This window comes from Brachycentrus maculatus, unplaced genomic scaffold (genome assembly GCF_059751285.1).
Source record: "Brachycentrus maculatus isolate JH-2025_06_01 unplaced genomic scaffold, ASM5975128v1 h1tg000706l, whole genome shotgun sequence".
Taxonomy (NCBI): Eukaryota; Metazoa; Arthropoda; class Insecta; order Trichoptera; family Brachycentridae; genus Brachycentrus; species Brachycentrus maculatus.
The window spans coordinates 94,019-114,477 of record NW_028281437.1 but is presented as its reverse complement, the minus strand read 5'-3'; the positions used below and the strand labels follow the sequence as shown (position 1 = coordinate 114,477).

Genomic DNA, 20,459 nt, shown 5'->3' with positions numbered 1-20,459 from the left:
TCAATTTGTGATATCTCTTACGGTTAATATTTATTTCTAAAACTGCTTGTGCAGAATATATGTTCTTTGACAGACCTGCTGTTAAGAAGCAATATCTTCCAACCAACCAAAAATATACTAGTGTCATTGGTCAAGTTTGCATTTCATACAGATTTTTGTAGTAAGTACTTGTATATAATTGAAGAGAAACAACGAAAAAATACAATTTGCAGTGCAGCATTGTGTATTTACGAAACTCATGTCATTCATATGGATGACTCGCGCCTGCCCAATGCTTGTTTGGTGAGCTTCTCGAAGAAAGACGAAAGTGAGGAGGGCAGGCAGTACACGAGGTACAAGGATCAACTGAATGCCACGTGGTTGGCGGGGATCGATGGTGACTGAGAGTCGCGGGCTGGAGATGGAGAAGCTCCGTGAACAGTGTTCACGAGGTCTCTGCGCAGCTACCGGCACAACAGAAGTGACGAGGACACGGAGTGCGCAGTATGTGCTGCAATTATTAAGTCCAAAATTGGCATGTTCAGTCACACACACACTCATAGATAGCTGAAGACAATATACTCGGGCGCGAGTTGGTATGTATTATTTACAAAACTGAAATGATAAAAATAAGGACAGCAAAGGGAGAAGTATCATGTAAGGAGTTGAGGCAGGAAAGGATAAAGTGATAATACTGGGTGTGAGTTACTGGACAAACTGTGTTGGAAAAAATAAGTAAAGGAACTCAAATTAAAACTATACATTTATTTATCTACAATACATAACAATAATTTTTAAGTTATACAGCATAAGGATCTTTCTTGGGAAACACGTGATATTCCGTATATGTCTCTTTATCGGTGAAGTCCTTTACTCCCTCTTGCCAGCCGCGGGGAGGAGCTTTCTCATAGTCGAACGCGGAATCCAGTTTCCCATATAATTCATTATCCCTTTCAATTTCATATCTGTACTTGCTGACCACGACTTTCTCGTTGGTTATCGGATCCGTGATGTCACCGAAAGGATGAACTATTTCCAAGATCTTGTGTGTGATGAGTTTCGTAAGCTGCTCGGGCAGTTCTTGGATCAAAACGATATCTCCGGCTTTGCACTTTTTCTCCGGATCTATAGCGTAATAATAATCATCTTTTTTGAAATACTGAAAGTCAAAGAAATAAATTATAAACCGATTATACAAAGTCCCTCATTTGAAATAGGATAAAGATAATTAAACATTAATTACAATTTGAAACAGTATTCCTCACAGTCTCAACACCCACACACAGTAAAAAAAGAAAAAAACACTATTTCTAACCATCTTCCCTAGCCAAAGGGCCTTACCCTTGTCATCGCTTTCAACACAGTTACCTTGATTGTTTTGGCGTTTAATTTGTATTTTAATTTATGTATTAATTTATAAATCAAACACAGATTTTTTGAGTCTACTAAGTTGTATTTTACTAAAAAACACAAAAATTAATATTGTAACAATTGTTTCGCCTAGTTAGGGCATTTTTAAACGAACATCGTTTGAAAATGCCATAACTAGGCGGAAAAATTGTCACAATATTCATTTTTATGTATTTTTTTAAAAATAAAATACTACTTAGTAGACTCAAAAATCTGTGTTTGATTATAAAATTAATACATACCTTGATTGTTAATTACTTGAGGGCACATTGATCAGTTATGTGCTTCAGGTGATATTAAATAAATATTAGGAGGGGCTGCATTTGGTAAATTATCCTAAATGTCCTAAAATCCCTAAATATTCCCAGCCGTCTGAAGAGGAAAACATTTGATGCATGTACTTCCAGTGCTCACATATGGGTTCGAGAAACCAATATTTGGATAAGAGAAAAGACGGAGGAAACAGATCTGGCTCAAAGAATTGCGGAACTAAAGTGGAACTGGGCAGTTCCTGTGGCACGTATGTCTGAGGATAGATAGACGAAGAATGTTCTTGACTGGAGGCCTAGAACAGCGTGGGTAGGCCCCAGACAAAATGGTCTGATGACATTTAAAAGTGGCGGACCTGCACTGGAAGAGAGTCGCGTCCAACAGACAATTGTGGAAGGCCTTTGTTCAATAGATGGAAGACTCAAAAAGAAGGCTGAAGAATGTAAGTAAGAGTGAAAAATCGCTTTCATATATTTATTTTGAGTGCTTGAAATTGACCACTATGCTACGGATTGATAAACTTCAATAAGATTTTTTCTCAAGGGCATATACAAATTAGCAGCGCACAACTGACATACGCCAGCTAGCTAGTACTAATTTTATGAAAGTAAATTTATGAAATTAAAATCCCAACACCAGTAATAACGGTAATTTTTTAAAATTATATTACTGAAGTTACATTGAGCTGAAATACTTAACAATAAAAAAATGAAAATTTTTGACATTTAAAAAGTGCATCGTTTTGATTTTTATTACGTATTTAACATATTTCCGTAAATGTAAGTACACCTGTTAGGACTGAAATACTTAACAATAAAAAAATGAAAATTTTTGACATTTAAAAAGTGCTTCGTTTTGATTTTTATTACGTATTTAACATATTTCCGTAAATGTAAGTACACCTGTTAGGACCCTGATTTAATTTCAGATTAATGAAATCTAAAAATAGTAAAATTCCACTTTGTTAAATAACAAAGTGGAATATGAAATAATATGAAGCATGAAAGTGACCACCTTTCCACCATGAAATTACGATCAAGATAAGCGAAATATAGGAAATAAGCTAATACAAAAGATAATAAATATAATAAAGGCTCCCTTGAGGCGAATTCTTATGAAAACAATTCTGTATAAATATAAACATTGTTTTGAGGTTATATAAATTTGAAAATAACAATTGAATTACCATGGTTAAATATGTATCCATTTCTAAAGATTTGACCCTAATTTTAGAGGCATTCTTTTTAACGCTGGGTACACACTGTCCTATTAGCATAAATGCTTTACTTGAAGGTGATCCCCGTTTTTTCTCAGCTAGCCTTTTCAACGCCGCCGTCTCCACCATTATTTGATAGGCCGATCGGTACGCCATTCTTAACCAGTTTTCTGACTCTTTACACAACTTTGTATAATAATTCTGAAATAATAACAATGGAGAATCAATTCGTCAATTGGGAATCATAGTCACCGGATCTGCAAAAATCAGACACGAAAAACCAAGAACCGAGAGAAATGGATGTGAATAATATATAAATTAGTTAGTCTGTGGTGAATAACCACAGATTACCGCATTGAATCGAACGAACTGTCAAAAATAAAAATGTTGCAAATATTTGGTTATAATATTTTCACAAAAAAGTACCTACCCGCTCACAATTATTTTTTTTTAAAATTATATATCCTCAAATTATAGTTCTCAAACCCTCGAGAATTGCTAAAAAAAACACGTAATATATTGTGGGTATAAAATAAAACACGATCTGCCTTTGCACTCCTTTATGAATTAATTATAAAGTTTGTTCTATAGGAAAAGTTGAATAATTTTGCTTTATTCCATAATAACTTTGTACAATTTATACAGCTCTATTATCTTCAAATACTTCTTTAAGGGCGTTTCGCTGTGATTAATGTATTATGGGGAAAAGAAAACGATTCGGTACAAAAATTTTTGTATTTTTATTTTCTTTGGATCATCGCACTCGGTTTCCACCTGTTAGTGAACTATTTCACTTCTGGCCCATAACAGCAAAGCTTTGCCAAATTTAGTGCACGGGGGGATACATTTTACCAATGGCAGTTGTTGTAGGTGATCAAAGCGTATGATGTCAATTCACTAATTCATCTGAAATGAACAGCTTTTTTAAGATACTTTGGAACCATATTATGCATTGATTTAAACATAAGCTGACAGACTTTATACTTTACCTTTTCGGGAAATTCTAACCAGTGCAGTTCGTCAAGTGATTCTGAATTTAGAAATGCCAAAAATTAGTCTCACTGCAGGGTTGAATACTGATCGCAATCTAGTAATTATATTTTTTGGTAGATTTGTATATGCACGAGGGGTAGCATCCATTGGTATTTCTTACAAATGCCTAATTTACTTAGCCGATAAAAATATGGTCCCAAGAGGAAAATTGGAATTTAAGAACACACAGAAATTTCACAGCCGATGAAGTGGTACTCCTTGTACTGGGTGTTGTCATATTTTCAATTAAATTCCCTCATTTCCTGGTTTACAATACATATAAATTTGCATATCATCTGCATACCGTGAGACCACAATCCGCATGTTTTTTTACATTTAGAGTGTAGAGGACCAAAAACTGAACCTTAAAGAAAACCATTATTATTTTTTATAACGTTTCCAGAGTTTCAAATAGTTTAAGGGAAAAATTATTTTAATCTTTATTAAAAACGAAAAAAATAAACAAATTTAGATTATTGCAATTTATTATAGTCAAGATGTTATCAAATAAGATAAAAATGGTAAGGGTCAAGTCATATATTATTATCTACTATTTACAAAACATATAAAGGATTAAGGCAGATTGAATACAACACTAAAAATAACCTACAGTACCTCAATCATAAAAAATATATTAGTTTCAACAAATGCAATGCAAATAAATTAGAACTCCAAAATTTTATTAAACAGACAAAAACTGCCCAATAAATATGTAAATACTCGTACTATACTATCCTGTCAAATATTACAGGTTAACACAAGATAAACATTTTTGCCCCTATGTGTGCACTTTTGATAATTTCTATAGTTTTTAATTTATTTTATATTAAACTACAATTAGGTACCAATTACAGAAACCTCGTAATGGCAATACATCGCGAGACAGTACTTTCTTACTTACTAAATGTTTATTTTGCTCATGTATATAACAATAAAACAGTTTATTTGTTTATGGCAGTCAATGTCTGCTAGCTAGCTACTAAATACAATTAGATTAGTATATGTACCAATAGGTATTGCACTCAGGACGAATATCGGATTTAACATATTTTACAAAATTTAAAAGGAATATTAAAGATTTTCTTTGTCGTATATCAAAATTAAAACAACCAATAATTTGATTCATCATTTTCTAAAACATCAGTTCAAAGTACTATCATTCTTTGAAGTAATATCATTTTCTAAAACATTAGTTCTAAAGAGTAGTTTATTTCTTGCATAACTTGTAGATACATTTGCACTGATATTAAATGTGTTCCCTTTTGTTCCCGTATTGTGTGACAGCCAATAATATTATAGAGACTGCAAGGTTCATGATGCAGGATTGAAGAAATTATATTTTTAAAAACATGTGCGATATCACACCTGATAATATCACAACCTGTCTGTATTCACACCATTTCAAATGAAGACAGTTTTATCCTACAAATTTCGCTTATTGCATTGAGAATAGTACGGATGCTCGTAACATAGTATGTACAATTTAATAATAAATTGAGTCTTTTCAATATGCACAGCAACTAACGGAGAATAATAAGCGAAATAAAAATTATACATAATATGCAGTAAAATTTACATATTGTTAGCCAACTTTTAGCCGCTGAAATAAAATTGAATTCTTCATTAGTTGCCCAAAATACATTTTCAAATTAACAAGTCAGTTAATTTGTTACAATAATACAAGCCATATAATTATTCAAAAACTATAAAATAACACCATAATTTATAGCGATAGTAATAATTCATTTTGAACAATAAACTTTCCCTACTTTTGCAATACATATTGGAGGCCAAAGAATAATTATATATCAGATACAATTATTCACGAGATTATGCAAAATGGACCCGACAATAATAATTATACAGATTGGCAGTGCTAGATTTTCAATACAACTTTACTTCTCTCAGCCCGAATCAACCAAATACTATTTTTATTTGGAATAATATAAATATAATTCTGACATGTTCTCATTTTATGTATGTTATTGTAAAATGAACTCGATAAATAGACAGACATGATTTTTTATAAATCACTACCAGGTTTGCAGAATGAGATTAAGAATGCGGAAGATATGTTTCTGTACTGTGTACAACATCAATGACAATAATGTTTAATGTACATTAAGAATAATGTTTCCGATGTGTTAGCTATTCCAAAACCCAATTTCCGGCGATGCATTTTTTTGTAATTGTAACTTTTACAAACAACATACCTCAAATGTTACGATGACAATAATAAAATATAATATTTGGTGAAAGGAAGACATTTTTACATGTTCATATACACGCATTATCCATCTGAAACAACACTTTCGTTCGAGACAGCTTGCTCTACGGTAGCCTTGACTAAGATAGACCTGAGGGACACGGATCCCAATTTCAAGCTAGTCTCCCGGCTCAAAGTCATAACCCTTCTTGTGTTGGCTTACATCATATGATATTTTGAAGGGTAATAATTGTCATTTGACACTTTATATAAATACTGATGAAATAAACTTGAGTGTATGTCTATAATTTTATTTACGGAAACAATAAAAATGTACAGATGTGAATGTATACAGTAATAACAATGAGTCTTACATATATTTTCTTAGTAAGTAAACGAGTTTATTTGTAAGGAAACATAAATGATATACTGTTTAATTGGTACAGTCTTAGTGAACAGATCATTTTGTTGAAACAGATCTTCCGGATGAACGGATCATACCCACTCCTAGCCTGCTGATAAACAAATAGGACTGATTGAAGTCGGGCTAAGCGAAGTATACCTGTAGTTTATATTAAACTAAATGTTAATATTACCTTAGTTATTTTTATTCTAAGTACTACTGCTAACTTCGTAAAGATAGTGAAATTCTATTTGCGAGTCAAATAATTAAAAAAAAAAAATTTTGGGACTGACATTAGCAGGAGTAACAATATAGAATTACACCATTCAAATATAGTCTGAGTTAAACCACTGATGTTGTGCTATTAGTTATGTTATGCAGTCTCAATATTCAAGGAGTTTTAAATCAAATGTGAAATCTTGTACCTCTTATAATTCCTTATACTTTAGCTACAAGGGATCAGGAGGTAAATTACTAAAAGATTATTTATACTTTTATGTACATTTAAATATTAACAATTTTATCGCTGTCTCTTACATAACACACTTTACAATGTTATGTAATAAAATATAATTATTTCGTATATGAAAGTAAATTTAATAAATTTGGAAGGAAACACGGCAATATCAAAAGATACAAAACATGAAAAGAATAACGCCATTGGCAGAAACGCATATATACATAACCACCGTGATTCAATGTGTAAGTAGATTTCATTAATTCTGAAATTCACATAGTGTAGTTTGTGTACTATTCAGCCATTTTTGGTGGTAACTTTTAAAATGGCTTAGCTCTTTTTCATTGATGAATGTATTTATTATTGATGTAAATCCCGACAAGGCTAAACAATGTAATATATGCCAAGATCAAGATCCAACATCTTCAACGACGAGGTACTACCATTGATCAAAGAAAGGAAGCACCTACTCGCGACTATCTCCAAAGGACGCGCCGAATGGATCGGCCACGTGCTGAGACAAGAGGGTTTCCTGCAAAAAATAATATGGAGGGGACGATCGAGGGAATAAACGCCAGAGGACGCCCACGCCGTGAATACCTAAGCGACTTATACCAAGACATAGGCTGCTCGACGTATGAGGAGCTGAAGAGGACTTCCGAGAATAGGCGAGAATGGCGAAAGAGATGTCATCTGTTGCTACAGACCAATCCGCAGGATCGAGACCAGAGAGAAAGACTGTTTTCGTGACCAAGTGTTAAGTTCTACAATTGACCCAGTGACTGCCAGTTACTCAACTCAAAAATTAATAGTTTTCAAGTTGCTATGCTTGCTTCCAAATAATATTCAATGTTAGCACATACCTACTTAACCCATTAACTGACGTGAAACACAGCTTTATTTTTATACTCTGTATTGATCTTTTTAACAAGGCAGAAAATAAAATATCTTGTTTTTGCTCAGCTGTGATTGGGTTTAATATCGATGTGAAATAAGAACACCGTGAGTAAAGAATGCACATTAAAATATGTCTGATTTACTTTGCTGGACAAAAAAAGGTAATAAAAATAAATAAACACAAAAATAATGAGTAATCTTCACATCCTTTTCTTTTTTCTTTACCCACACCCAATTATGCACCAGACACCGTATGAGATGAATGCAACGTTATCTTGATTGTAAATCACATGAAGGTGAGATGATCAGTCTTGCGCTTCAGAGTAATATAAAAAAATACACAATTATTTGTCCACTCGGGGATTTAATCCGGGAGCTCGTATAGTCACCGGAATGCAGAACTACCCTAACTGCGTGTAAGGGAATTAAAAGTTTTGAAGTGTGTAGTCTCAATTATTTAATAGTATTTTCTTTAGAATATTTAGATTTGTAATGCTTGAATAGCTATAGAGCTTTCTGCAAAACAAAAGTTTGTTGCAAAAGGAACACGGTCTTCTTCTTCTTCATATTCATGAGCCCTCTGTCCTCAACTGCTGGATATAGGCCTCTTCCCCTTCATTCCATTTCCTTCAGTCGGTTGCTACTTGCAGCCCCACGCACAGCGACTTTGTCATCGGACCATCTATTTTGGGGTCTTCCAACACCTCTTTTGTCCTCCCAAGGTCTCCATCGTAAAATTCTTGGGTCCATCTTGTGGAGTCCTGTTTTGCAATATATCTGCCCATCGCCACTTAAGTTTTACCACACAATTTGCAATATCCTCTACTTTGGTTCTTTTCCTGGTATCTGCATTTTTTATTTAAACCAAGCATGGATCTTTCCATGGATCGCTGCGTGCACTAGAGCTTCTCTGCATTTCTCTTTTTCAGAGCCATAGTCTCTAGTGCATATGTGTTCGCTGGCAGTATGCAGGATTTGTACACTTTTCTTTTAAGACAGGTCGTAGTACACGGAACACGGTACATAAATAAAAATTAAATTGACTTGTGTGCGATTTGGGATAGTCTTGCATTCAGGTGACAATATGTATATACTAACCGCTATAATACAGAGGCGGGCGAATAATAACTGGATGAAAATAGTTAACAATTTTGATTTATATCTCAACGGAGACAAAGAATGTACAGAGATTGGAAAAGTGTATGTTGACACAGTGTGTAAGGTGATTAAAAGAGTGATAGTTAAACCAAGTAATGAGAAGTCATACGCTATAAAAAGCCCAGACTAACATATTCCCTGCATGATAACTTCTTCGTCTCCGTTGAGATATCGACGAATATCTTGATAACAACCCCTTTGTTGGGTTAAATCCACTGCTTGTGAATAAGAATTTCAACACACTCAAAGTATTCTTAACAATTTTTTATATTATTTGTTTATATGTGCAAGTAAAATGCAAAGTAACAACACAAATACGGCTTAATGTATTAAAAAATAATTATTATTGAAATTATTACATTAGACACTTATAAATATAAATCTAGTTAACATTAAAATGAAGAATTTATATTACGTTTAGTATTTTATTATAAAATCCATTTTATAGGAAATAAGTAAATATCTATAATCATTTTATGCACTAAATGATAAGCCAAAAATGGCCGTTCAAAAATTAAGGTGATGCTTCTTGTTAATTAAAAAAAAAATCACAATACTGATTACATAATTATATAAAATATTAATGTATATTTTAATTGATTCAAGATACAAAAAATATATTTTATTCCTTGAGTCATTTCTTCACTTTATAAATTAAGAATTACTAAATTAAAAATGTATACACAACTCATATTTTGACTAAAATTTAAATTTTGGCAACAAAAACATACTATCATACTTTTAATCTAATAAGCTTTGTCTTTTGAAAGAAAAATCAGTTCTCTTTAAAAGTATATAGAAAAACAGTAACATTTACAGCATAAATCTGATGAATACTGTGATTATACTTCATCATACTTATGCAATACTATTTTTAATTCAACGTCTCTTCGAACAGAGATTAACAGCTGACTGCCGATTGGTGCTGAGACATAATCCATTCACTAATAGTCATAATCAACCGTTGACTAATACTTTAATTTGGAAATTCAATACACACAATACTGTGGAACCTCTCCTAACGAGCGACATTTCACATTATAAGTTACAGAGAACGGGCATTATCTAGCATTATCGATAAAATTAAGAAAGGTGTGTTGAGATGGTTTGGACATGTAGAACGAATGAGTGAGGAAAGAACGGTAAAACAAATTTAGGAGGCGAATGTTAGCGGGAAAAGAAGCAGAGGAAGACCGAGAAAAACATGGCACGATCAGGTATGCCAAATACTTGAAAGTGGTCAGGTTAGGAGTCGTAACAATCGGCGGGTATGTATGAGGAGATGCATGAACGTGGAAGAGGCGAAGAATGTTTGCAAGGACAGAGTGGTGTGGCGCTCTATTCTCTCTGCCTACCCCTTCGGGGAAGCGGCGTGATGGTTAGTTAGTTAGTTAGAACGGGCAAGTCTCTTTTTCATGACATTCACTTGTGAGCCGGGACTTCCGTACCAGTAAAAACAAAAAAATGTTCACTTAAAGACTGAGGTTCTGGAACAAATTATGGTCGTTAAGAGAGGTTCCACTGTATATTTCTATATGTTAATGAGAGATAAATACTTAAAAATGGTTGCGCGTGTTTTGAGTTTTCGTAAATTTGTGGAATCTTGGCAACACACATTAATTCCATGGTACCTTCTCTTCTTAGTTTACTATGATCCGGAATACAGGTTTTTACGATTGCGTGAATATGATTTACCATAACTTTGTCTAAATGTTTTCCTCGGTAAAAGAAACCCATTAACTTTTCGCAATTAATTGCTGATGTATAACAATAATTTGATACGTTTCACATAGATTACTCATATTTTCCACATTTCTTTATAGATAGTAATTCTCCCTCTCCTAACTCTTATCCGCACCCAATGGTGCATAGGGCACTGCGTCATATTGATGCAGTGTTATCTTAATCATTAATAACATGAAGGCGAGGCGATCACTCCTGCACTTCAGGGGTAATATTAAATAAATATTAGGAGTATAAAATCACTTATATTTATTTTCACCCCCGCCTGGGAATGGGACCCAGGACCTCCAGCATGGTAGCTAAACACGCTAACCATTAAACTACGGAGGCCGATGAGATAGTAATAGAAGTACAGTAAAAGCTCATTGATTTGAAATCGAAGAAAGAAAATTTAAAACAATATTTCAAATTAACAAATACGAACTATTTCCTCTTACAAATTGATGTGTGGAAATATTTCCATGGCAATTACAACAGTAGTTTTTTGTTTTTGTTAAAAATACAATAAATTTGAACAAAAAATTTTTTTTCTTCTTCACATTTTACATCCCATTCTTTTAAGTTATGTTTTTTTTCAAAAACAAACTTTGCCATTTTCTTTGGCAAAATATGATTTCAAATTACGAATAATTGAATATTTTATATGTAGAGAGGTTAGATGAGAATTAATAAATGTTTTTTGAATGAAATTAATGAGCCTTTACTGTTGTAGCGAGGGTGTCGGCTCAGCTGAACTTGGTGAGGACGCGCAGGAAGACGGCGAGGCGCGCGTGCAGGCGCAGCAGCAGCAGGAAGCCCAGCAGCACGGAGGCCAGCGAGACCAGCAGCCCGCCCGCCTCGAACACCAGCTTGGGCGCAAACACCTTCCACACCATCAGGTGGCGGCAGTGCACCGTGCCCGCCAGCATGCACACGAACATCTGGAACATGCCACAAGCCCGTGCGCTCATAGTACTTCTACTTCGACCAGATCACGCCGTCTTATGAGACCTTTGTGAAGTAAATCACTTTCTTCTTCTTCGTGTGCCTTGTCAAGTCCCCCCAACGTTGGCCATCCTGCGCCGTCCGGGATAACTCCTTCGCTCGTCTCATCCCGGTCCAGTCGCGAATGTTGCGAAGCCTTGATGCTCGCTTTCTGCCAGGTCACTTTCCTTCTTATCCTTTGTGAGAAGCTCACTTCCCTTCTTACCAAAGGTGAGAACTTATTCTATCTTCTTCTCTAGCCTTCTGTCCTGCACTGCTGGATAAAGGCCTCTTCCATATCCTTACATTCACTTCGGTCTGTTGCTGTTTGCAGCCAATTTCTATTCCCCACAGCAGCTATGTCGTCAGACCATATTTTTATAGTTATTCCGATGCCTCTTTTATTTTCCCAAGGTCTCTGTCCCATTTTTTTTTGTAAGTTTATAGCTGTCTCAATTTGATATGATACCTCTTATATGAAAACCTCTTTATATGAAAGAAGATGAAACTCTGAGTATCCCAGGGCTTACGACCCAGAATTTGCCTGGCTTAAGCAATCACTTTATACACTTGTGTAACGTTCACCATTCTGCCCATTTTTGAACATCCATATTGCATCAACAAATTGTAAGCCCTATAAATGCCCAGAATTCCATATTTCCTTTGCATTAAAAGATACTTTGTCTGTGTTGAAACATTTAAAATATATCATGATATATGGTTAAAATCACTGTTTGAGTACAAACAAAAATTCTAGGTTATTTCAAATTTTTTTGGCGAAAAAAAGGGAAAAATGATACATGGTTCATATCAAGTTTAGACACTTTTAAAATTAACATTATTATGATAATTATCCAGTGTCGATATAATGAATATATTATGTAATATGGAAAAAAATCCTCATTTAACTATGGTATCATACCATATAATTTTGTAAATGTGAATCTTTGCAGACTAGGGAGTGAGTGCCTTACCCTGACGGCCAGGAAGAGAATGAACTTTGCGGAGGCGTTGAAGACGGCGGCCATGAGCAGCTGGTCGCGCTCGAAGAGCAGCAGCTCCCCGCGCCGCACGTCCAGCCCTCCCGCCGTCGGGGGCCACATCACGTGCAGCGGCAGCGGGGACAGCACCAGCAGCGGCACGCACAGACCCATCACGATGTTGGAACCTGGGCATTGTCACACTTCATTACCCACTGCGATATGAGCAAATCATTCCCCCTCACTCCCAGTCACTCAACGTGACTGCTTAGTGATAAAAAGATTGCCACAGATCCTTGTCACAATCATGTTAGACTCGCTGCCAGTTCAGGGTGTCTATCTAAATGAGGACAGCCATAATATTATTCAATTTAAGTTTTACTTGGTAAATACCACAATTTCTTAAAATCCATTGTGACAAGTGTTTTGATGCATTCCGCATCATTTTCAAACACCGTGTGTGAAGATAAGTCTGAATTTTAGAGTTTTGTCCTTGAGACATAACAAGTAAAACTTAAATTGAAAATGGATAGAATTTACCACATTGGGAAATATTTGTTTTGTTGGAATAATCTATGTACGTAGAAATTTCTCACGGTGCTTATTCATGTAGTTCATTGTGTTTATATAAATTTATAATTCCTAGATCTATATTTTTCATAATGTAAATTGTAACGAGTACAATTATTAACATGTTATGTAGTAAGGAGCTACACAATGTCATATATATGTTGTCAAATTACCAAAGGTGTTGATGATGACGAGCATGGCGGGGATGGCGTTGTGCAGGAAGTGGCCCGAGGTGCCCACGAAGGCGGCGCTCCAGCGGATAGAGGACAGCGTGGCCTGGTGGCCCGTCCCGTAGAAGTAGTACAGCGACAGCAGCACCCAGCACTGCATGGCGCACGCGTCCACCGTCATTAGCTGGCCTGCAAATGAAACACGCGGCTTACAACTCAATCATTTACTATATTATCTAAGCAATTCTTCTTTGTCTCCTGTCCGCAGACTGTAACTTGATAATTAATCATATATGAAGGCAAGATTATTGTTCTCACTCTTGAGATGCTTGGATCTAAGGGTGAAAACTGACCGGAGCATTTTGTCGTAATGTAACGTCATAACATCGCTCGCAGTGAGCATGTTACGTTATGATATTACGGCATTGCTGACTGACCACGATCAGTACTTGTTTGTGGCCTTGTGCTCAGTGTTGCCATATGTCACAATAAAAAAGCGATATATTTTTATAATTTGCTTAAATTATAACAATATATCGCTCACTATTATATTTAAAATACACATTCAGTTGAGTCAAATAATGTTACTTTAATTTATTTGTTAATAAAAAAATTGTTGGTATAGTATGCCCTTCATTACTACAGTGTGCTGTCCGTTCATTTACCATACAAATACGCTACAGTAAATTAAAACTACATGAAAACATTACTAAAAAAATTTACCCCCCTAGAAATTTTACTGCGTGAAGTGAATGAGTGAAAAGATGATTGTATATGGCCAAGTAGGAATGGTAATGAGTGACTCACCCAGGGTGGCTGCGGCCTGGTAGCGCACGATGGCCAGGATGGCCAGCAGCAGCGCGCCCGCGGCGTACATGAGCGCGGCGGAGGGCGCCAGCGCGGCCCCGAGCAGCAGCGCCAGCAGCAGCGTCACGCACAGGCTCAGCACCACGTAGGCCGCGCTGTACACCGTGCCCAGCCCGCACACCACCGGCACCTCGTCCCCCGAGTCCGCGCGCCGGCCCCGCTTGCCGAACATGCCCTTCATCTGGGGGGCATCACACTGTACTTCACCATTCAACCCTTACATCTCTACTACTAGAAGCATACACTCCTAGCTTCCTCTACATCGGTAAGTAGCAAGCAGTCTTTCTTGGCCATCTTTGTTCTGTTCTCTTAGTCATTCTCTCGACATCCGTTTGCCACTCATATCTGAGCCGCCTCAAATAATTTTTCAAATATCTTCAGTGTGGCATTTACACCACACTGCACAATTGCAATGCCATTTTTAAAAATATTTTGTATTTACTTTTATAAAAAAAAGATATTTGATTAAACTACAATTGAGTTTATATTTGAGAATGCAAACAATACCTGGTTAAATAGCTGGGGTACAATATCCTCCCGCGTAAATGCAGCGGAGCCGTCCGGCCCCCGAGGAATCAGCATCACTCCCAGAGGCTTGAGAACGAGCACCACGATGGTGACCGACAGGATCCCGTACACCACCTTGGCCAGGCTGTCGGCTCTCCACTGGGCCTTGTGTCCCCCCCAGGAGGCCACCCAGTGGGCGCAGGTGCACACGGCAGCCACAGTGGGCGCGTACCGCCACAGCAGCGTGTCCGGGGCCACCAAGTTCCCGCAGGAACGCAGCCAGAGCCGCGTGAGGCTCACCAGCAGTGCCAGCGCCACCAGCGCCACCACCAGGATGCGCGGTGTCGTGCGCTCCACCTGGCTCACCTCCTCGAAGTAGCACTCTCCCTGCTCCTCGCGGCAGGTCTGGTAGGAGCGGGAGACGGCCAACACCGTGGCGAAGGACGCGAAGAGCGGCAGGAGGACGGAAGGGAGGCAGGCGCTGTAGCAAGTGGCCAGCAGCAGGGACAGGAGCAGGAAGTAGGAGACGGCCCCCTCGCGCACGATGTAGCTGTTGGAGAAGAGCGCGCAGCCCGAGAGCGCGAGCACGGCGCGCGCGGCGCCCTCGGCCCAGCTCCGCCGCTTGGAGGTCTCGTACCAGTTCTGGGCGATCATCTCCCAGTTTTGCACGACCAGCACGGCCAGCATGAAGATGGAGACCATGCCGGTGGAGAAGAGCACGGTGAGCTCCAGGTCGTTGACGTCGAGGAAGGCGTAGCCGAGCGAGCTCACGACGGCGGAGAGGGCCATGGCCCCGTAGGCGCACCACAGGAAGGAGCTCTGGAAGATCTCGGGCAGGCGCTCGGGCGGGATGCCGTCCACTATCATGTAAGCGAAGAAGATGGTCAGGAACAGGAGGAGCAGGCCGCGGCTCATGGAGAAGGAATCAAACTGCACCCACACTTCCTGGCACATGGAGCGAACGTCTATTAAAAATTCTCTGAAAATAAAGAAAGAAATCCAAATATAAAAACTTAACAGTATTTTTAACCTTTAGATTTTCATCCTGATTTGGGTCTTCTGATAACTGATCAGACTCTCCCCTAAGCTTTAACAATGTTTTGTTAAGGGGATAAATGAACCTGACCTATTATTTACATCATTGTTTTACTCTCAGAATTTGTAAAAAAAAACTTAATACTATAACGCATTAATACCAGCAATCATATAACAATAATAAAAGTAATAATTACCTGGCGTCTGTAGCGAAAGAATGAAATGCTCTTTCGTTATAAACACTCTGGACTCGATGGCTCAGGATAGTGAATTTCTTTTCGATGTTTTCCATCTTTTCCGAAGTGAATTGCTCCGAAGTTTGGGAGTACTTCTGCATGTATATGGTAACCTGAGGGCAAAAAATATCCATGAGGCTGTGTACATTTCCGCGGAGTGGATGGTGTAATTGCGTTGGTTTTCATTTTACCTGCTTGACATTGGCCCACAAGTTGAGGAGGGCAAACTGCCAGTCGCTGAAGGGGACCTTGAGCTTGTCGGAGAAGGGCAGGGCGTCCAGCATGATGGCGCCGAGGTTGGAGTGCGGCGGCGGCAGCCCCAGGATGGAGGACAGCGTGGGCACCAGGTCTACCTATACCGGGGACACGAGGCATTATTAATAAATAATAGCAGAAATAAAAAGCGAACATCGTGGCTTCGCAACAGTACGATAGGTTGACTCACCTGGCGAACTGACTTGGGGCTCAGGAGATCGGGCAGCTGCATCAGCTTATACGGAGAGTACATGAACATGGCCGCAGTCACCTCGGCCTCAGTTTCCCCACCGTGGTCTCCTGCCAGAACGGAATGGAATAGTAGAATTCTTATAGAGAACATAAAGTAATTGCCATATAAGGTTAATTGGACCATTCTCCAATTAACATTTTATGTTGAAAAAATCCAACCCACAAATTGGTAAGCTGAGATAGTTGCGTTTGAATATTTTCAGAATTAAAAAAAAAACAAAACATCATTATGTTAAATGGTGTTGCCATAAAAAGCATTCTTTACTGTGTGTCATTTCAATATTTTGATGATTTTATCAATAAGGTTACAGTTCGGTATTTGATTGGTTGGATGGTTTCAGTGAAATTGTTTTTTTTATTCTTCTAGTAAAGCCGAACACCTCCAAACCACGTGGATTTTTTCTGCAATATTTTCATGTATATAAATAATTTTAATGTGAAAAATACTGAAAGGTATTCCACATGGATGTTTCTAGCATATTTTTTTCATGCATTTATTGGTAATGGGTAAGAAAAAAGTTTATGTATTAGATGTTTAATCGAACTAAGTTGTATTTTATTGTTTAAAAAAAAACACTACTTTGACAATAATAAAATAATATTTTTTTTAGTGTTTGATTTAACATTTAATGCATTAATTAAAATGGAGTTCTACAAATTAAACGCCAAATCTATAAGTAAGAAAAAAGTTCTACAAAAATTATTGTGCTGATCTTCAGGGTTGGGTGTCTTCAGCAAATTCAACATTTACTATTGATAAAGTACCATATAGTCAAATTTCGAAAATTGTGGGTTGGATGGTATAGTCCAATTACCGGTGGCAGTCATCCCGTGGTCGCCGATGACGAGCAGCGTGGCAGCGGGGTCCATGGTGGCCACGACCTGGCGCAGCACGGCGTCCATCTCGGCGAGCTTGGCGCCCATCTCCTCGTGCAGCGGCCCGTGGCGGTGGCCGCAGTGGTCCACACCCAGGAAGTGCGCCACCAGCAGGCTCCAGTCTGTGCGTGCCAGCTCCGCCGGTAGGCGCGCCTTGATGGCTGTAACCACATATTTATTGCAATTTTGACATACTAATTTTAGCGTCCAGCAGTCCGGTTTTTTAAAATAAAGGGACGACAGTTTAGCGTGATTGAGTTCACGCGTACCGTGATCGCATTCCGTGATCGTGCACCGATCGAGCGCACCGATCCAAAGAAAGAGGGACAAAAGCACAAGCCAATCATCCATTTTTTCATGCTAACCAGACTGGCAGACAGTAAAATTCCATGTAGTGCACAAGTGCTCTAAAGACGAGTATTTTTTATGGCTGCGGACCACTGGCGACGGGATTTGATAATTATATACATATAGTTAATACCTTAACAGAGAGATTGATATGTAATATTCATATAAAAAGATAAAAGTATAATTTGTTCTTTTCTGCCTTCGAAATAAAGCCAGTTGTAGAAGGTAAAATTACCCTTCCCGTCCTTAAGCATCAATCGATCGAACAGATAGAAATACTTTGCCCGTTTTTAGTCTGTTATTTGTACATTTTAAGTAAAATTGACAGTTTAAAAATACACTCATTTTCTTATCTGTTTCAAGTTGACAGTGTTTACCTTTTTTATACGCAGTGCGTAAACACATAAAGCTTCCATTTCATTGATAAAACAAATCTGTAGCTAAATTCTTTACGCTGTTAAAATCAATTTTGACATTTTTTTAAATGCCTAGTTAACTCTCTACATATATCGGTAGATTAGTTTCCAGTGCAAACGAAAATTGTACTAAAAAAAATAGTATGAAGAATAATAAAAGTAAATTAAAATAGGTAGGTACTAAATAAGTCGGACAAATTTCAATCTTGAATAATGATGTTTTTATTTTAATAACGAGTAATATAAGGTAAATATAAATATAAATGATATATGCTAACACACATATTAACAAAACTTCTAAGAACGATTTTTATCTGTAGAGATACAAACTAACAAACCCGTACGTTGAGACAAAGTCTCTTAGAAAGGGTTATATAGGGTTACTTAACGCGACTAACATATAAATTAATAATATAAATAAATGAGGAAAACGCTGACCATTGTCGACGGTGTGAAGGTCCCAAGTGTTGAAGGAAGGAAGAGCCACGGAGCGGAGGAAGCGCTTGGGGTACAGGCTGGCCCACGTGTCGTCTCCCAGCAGCACCGCCTGTCCACCGCGGGACACCAACTGGGGACAGTTAAAGGCTTATTATTGCACGGCAGAGTGGTGGCGGTTCCAGGCGTTGGAGGAGTCACTTGGGATATGAGCTCCCAGATCCCAGCAGCAGTGCCTGACCTTAACTTATTATTACATTTTGAACGGAAATACCTAGGTTAATAGCACTTAAAATCACTTTGGTTACGCGCAACGTGTTCACGCACCGATCCAAAGAAAGATGGTAAAAGCACAAGCCAATCCAAGCCAATCATCATTTTAAAACGCTTACTGAAGTGCCGGACGGTAAAATTACACGGAATTCCAGGTAGTGAACAAGCACCCATAGGGCGTTTATGCACTACACGGAATTTAACCGTCCAGCACTTCATTTAGCATATAAAACCGATGATTAGCTTGTGCTTTTGTCTTTCTTTCTTCGGATCGGTGCACGGTGCGCGTAAATTCGATCACGCTAAACAGTCGTGGTCGCTTTTATTATTCAAAACCGAAATGCCGGACGGTAAAATTCCGCACATTAGTGCACAATCTGCCATAGAGTTGACCAAATAGATTGACTGAAATTGACTCAATTGAATATTTATTGATTATCAGAGATCTTCATAAATTATAAACAAGAGAAGATATAACCCTATTTTTCGATTAAAAATTATTAAAATTGACTTTATTCCGCAGAGGTTATGCCAATGCGAGATCCTTTGTAATAACACAAATAACTAAATATTATTAACAACATATATTTTTTTTAAACCCAGCAATGTTTAATGCGTCAAAAAGGTGTAAAATGCATACATTTGAACTAAAAACAATAATTCTTGGGTAAATTAGTGACAAATAAAATAAATACAAATTGCACAAGCATTTATGTAAGTAAAAAATTAAAGGTAACAACGCAATTATCATTTGATGGGATGTATTTTGAATTGGACCTGACGTATGGCTGCATATACAATTATTTTACTAAAAGTAATATAGAATTATTGACTCACTTGGTCTATGACATTATCTTCATTGATTTCAGGCGTGGCGAAGTTGGACCCTGCGTCGATGAAGGTCGGCAGGGATCCGGTGGTCAGCCCCTTCAGTCTCTGCAAGGTTGTGGTGGGAGGGTCGGCCAGAAACTTGTATAGCCTCGTACGGTCAGGAGCAGACTTCAGCAGCTCGCTGAAGATAGGCATCTTGTTTTGGTACGGCAACGGATCCGACAAATTATTATCGTACTCCGCAAACTCATACTTCAAGGCATCGATGACTATCAGAATAACTTTCGACCGCCTCGGGAGACAGGTCCGCGTTGACGAATTCACATCTTGTAACAGAGAAACTAGCCTATCATTTTGTGTACAGTAAAACTCGTGGCCGTTCGTAATTTTTACTTGACTGGCTTCGAGAGGACCGCAAGGAATATCTGTATAAGGTTGACACTGAGTGAAGTCATCTTGGGTCGTTCTCGTCAATAAAAAACCTCTGGTGAACATAACGATTGATGCTACAATTAAATATGACAGCCAGAACAGAAACATAAAATAACTCCATTTGCTATCCATTTTAATCTGATCATTGGGGTAATTATTAAAATTAATTAGACTTCGGGAAAATTTTGTCGGATTTCCCGACGGCGCCGAGGACTTCGATATCCATGGATTTTGTAAATTTT

General features: G+C 37.7%; 2 protein-coding genes across 2 annotated transcripts; both read right to left on the bottom strand.

The window, feature by feature from the left end:
• Window positions 1-724: 724 nt before the first annotated feature.
• Window positions 725-3,246, bottom strand: LOC148300490 (small ribosomal subunit protein uS17m-like). Its single transcript, XM_088274685.1, has 2 exons — window positions 2,846-3,246; window positions 725-1,138 (listed from the first exon to the last, which is right to left on the bottom strand). The coding sequence occupies exons 1-2, from the start codon at window positions 3,029-3,031 to the stop codon at window positions 779-781; spliced, it is 546 nt and encodes a 181-aa protein (XP_088130811.1). The 5' UTR covers window positions 3,032-3,246; the 3' UTR covers window positions 725-778.
• An 8,200-nt stretch (window positions 3,247-11,446) lies between these two features.
• LOC148300489 (GPI ethanolamine phosphate transferase 3, catalytic subunit-like) lies at window positions 11,447-20,435 on the bottom strand. Its single transcript, XM_088274686.1, has 11 exons — window positions 19,792-20,435; window positions 18,685-18,814; window positions 17,422-17,643; window positions 16,545-16,654; window positions 16,291-16,452; window positions 16,061-16,212; window positions 14,829-15,807; window positions 14,262-14,502; window positions 13,458-13,643; window positions 12,709-12,902; window positions 11,447-11,691 (listed from the first exon to the last, which is right to left on the bottom strand). The coding sequence occupies exons 1-11, from the start codon at window positions 20,347-20,349 to the stop codon at window positions 11,497-11,499; spliced, it is 3,129 nt and encodes a 1,042-aa protein (XP_088130812.1). The 5' UTR covers window positions 20,350-20,435; the 3' UTR covers window positions 11,447-11,496.
• Window positions 20,436-20,459: the final 24 nt, after the last annotated feature.

Bases quoted from the DNA above. Each gene is read 5' to 3' on its own strand.
- LOC148300490 (XM_088274685.1), bottom strand. From the start codon at position 3,031: ATGGCGTACCGATCGGCCTATCAAATAATGGTGGAGACGGCGGCGTTG. The intron at 1,139-2,845 runs GTAATTCAATTG...TTTGACTTTCAG, and splicing joins TGGATACATATTTAACCATG to TATTTCAAAAAAGATGATTA.
- LOC148300489 (XM_088274686.1), bottom strand. From the start codon at position 20,349: ATGGATAGCAAATGGAGTTATTTTATGTTTCTGTTCTGGCTGTCATAT. The intron at 16,453-16,544 runs GTGAGTCAACCT...TCCCCGGTATAG, and splicing joins GCCCCAAGTCAGTTCGCCAG to GTAGACCTGGTGCCCACGCT. The intron at 12,903-13,457 runs GTAATTTGACAA...GACAATGCCCAG, and splicing joins CGTCATCATCAACACCTTTG to GTTCCAACATCGTGATGGGT.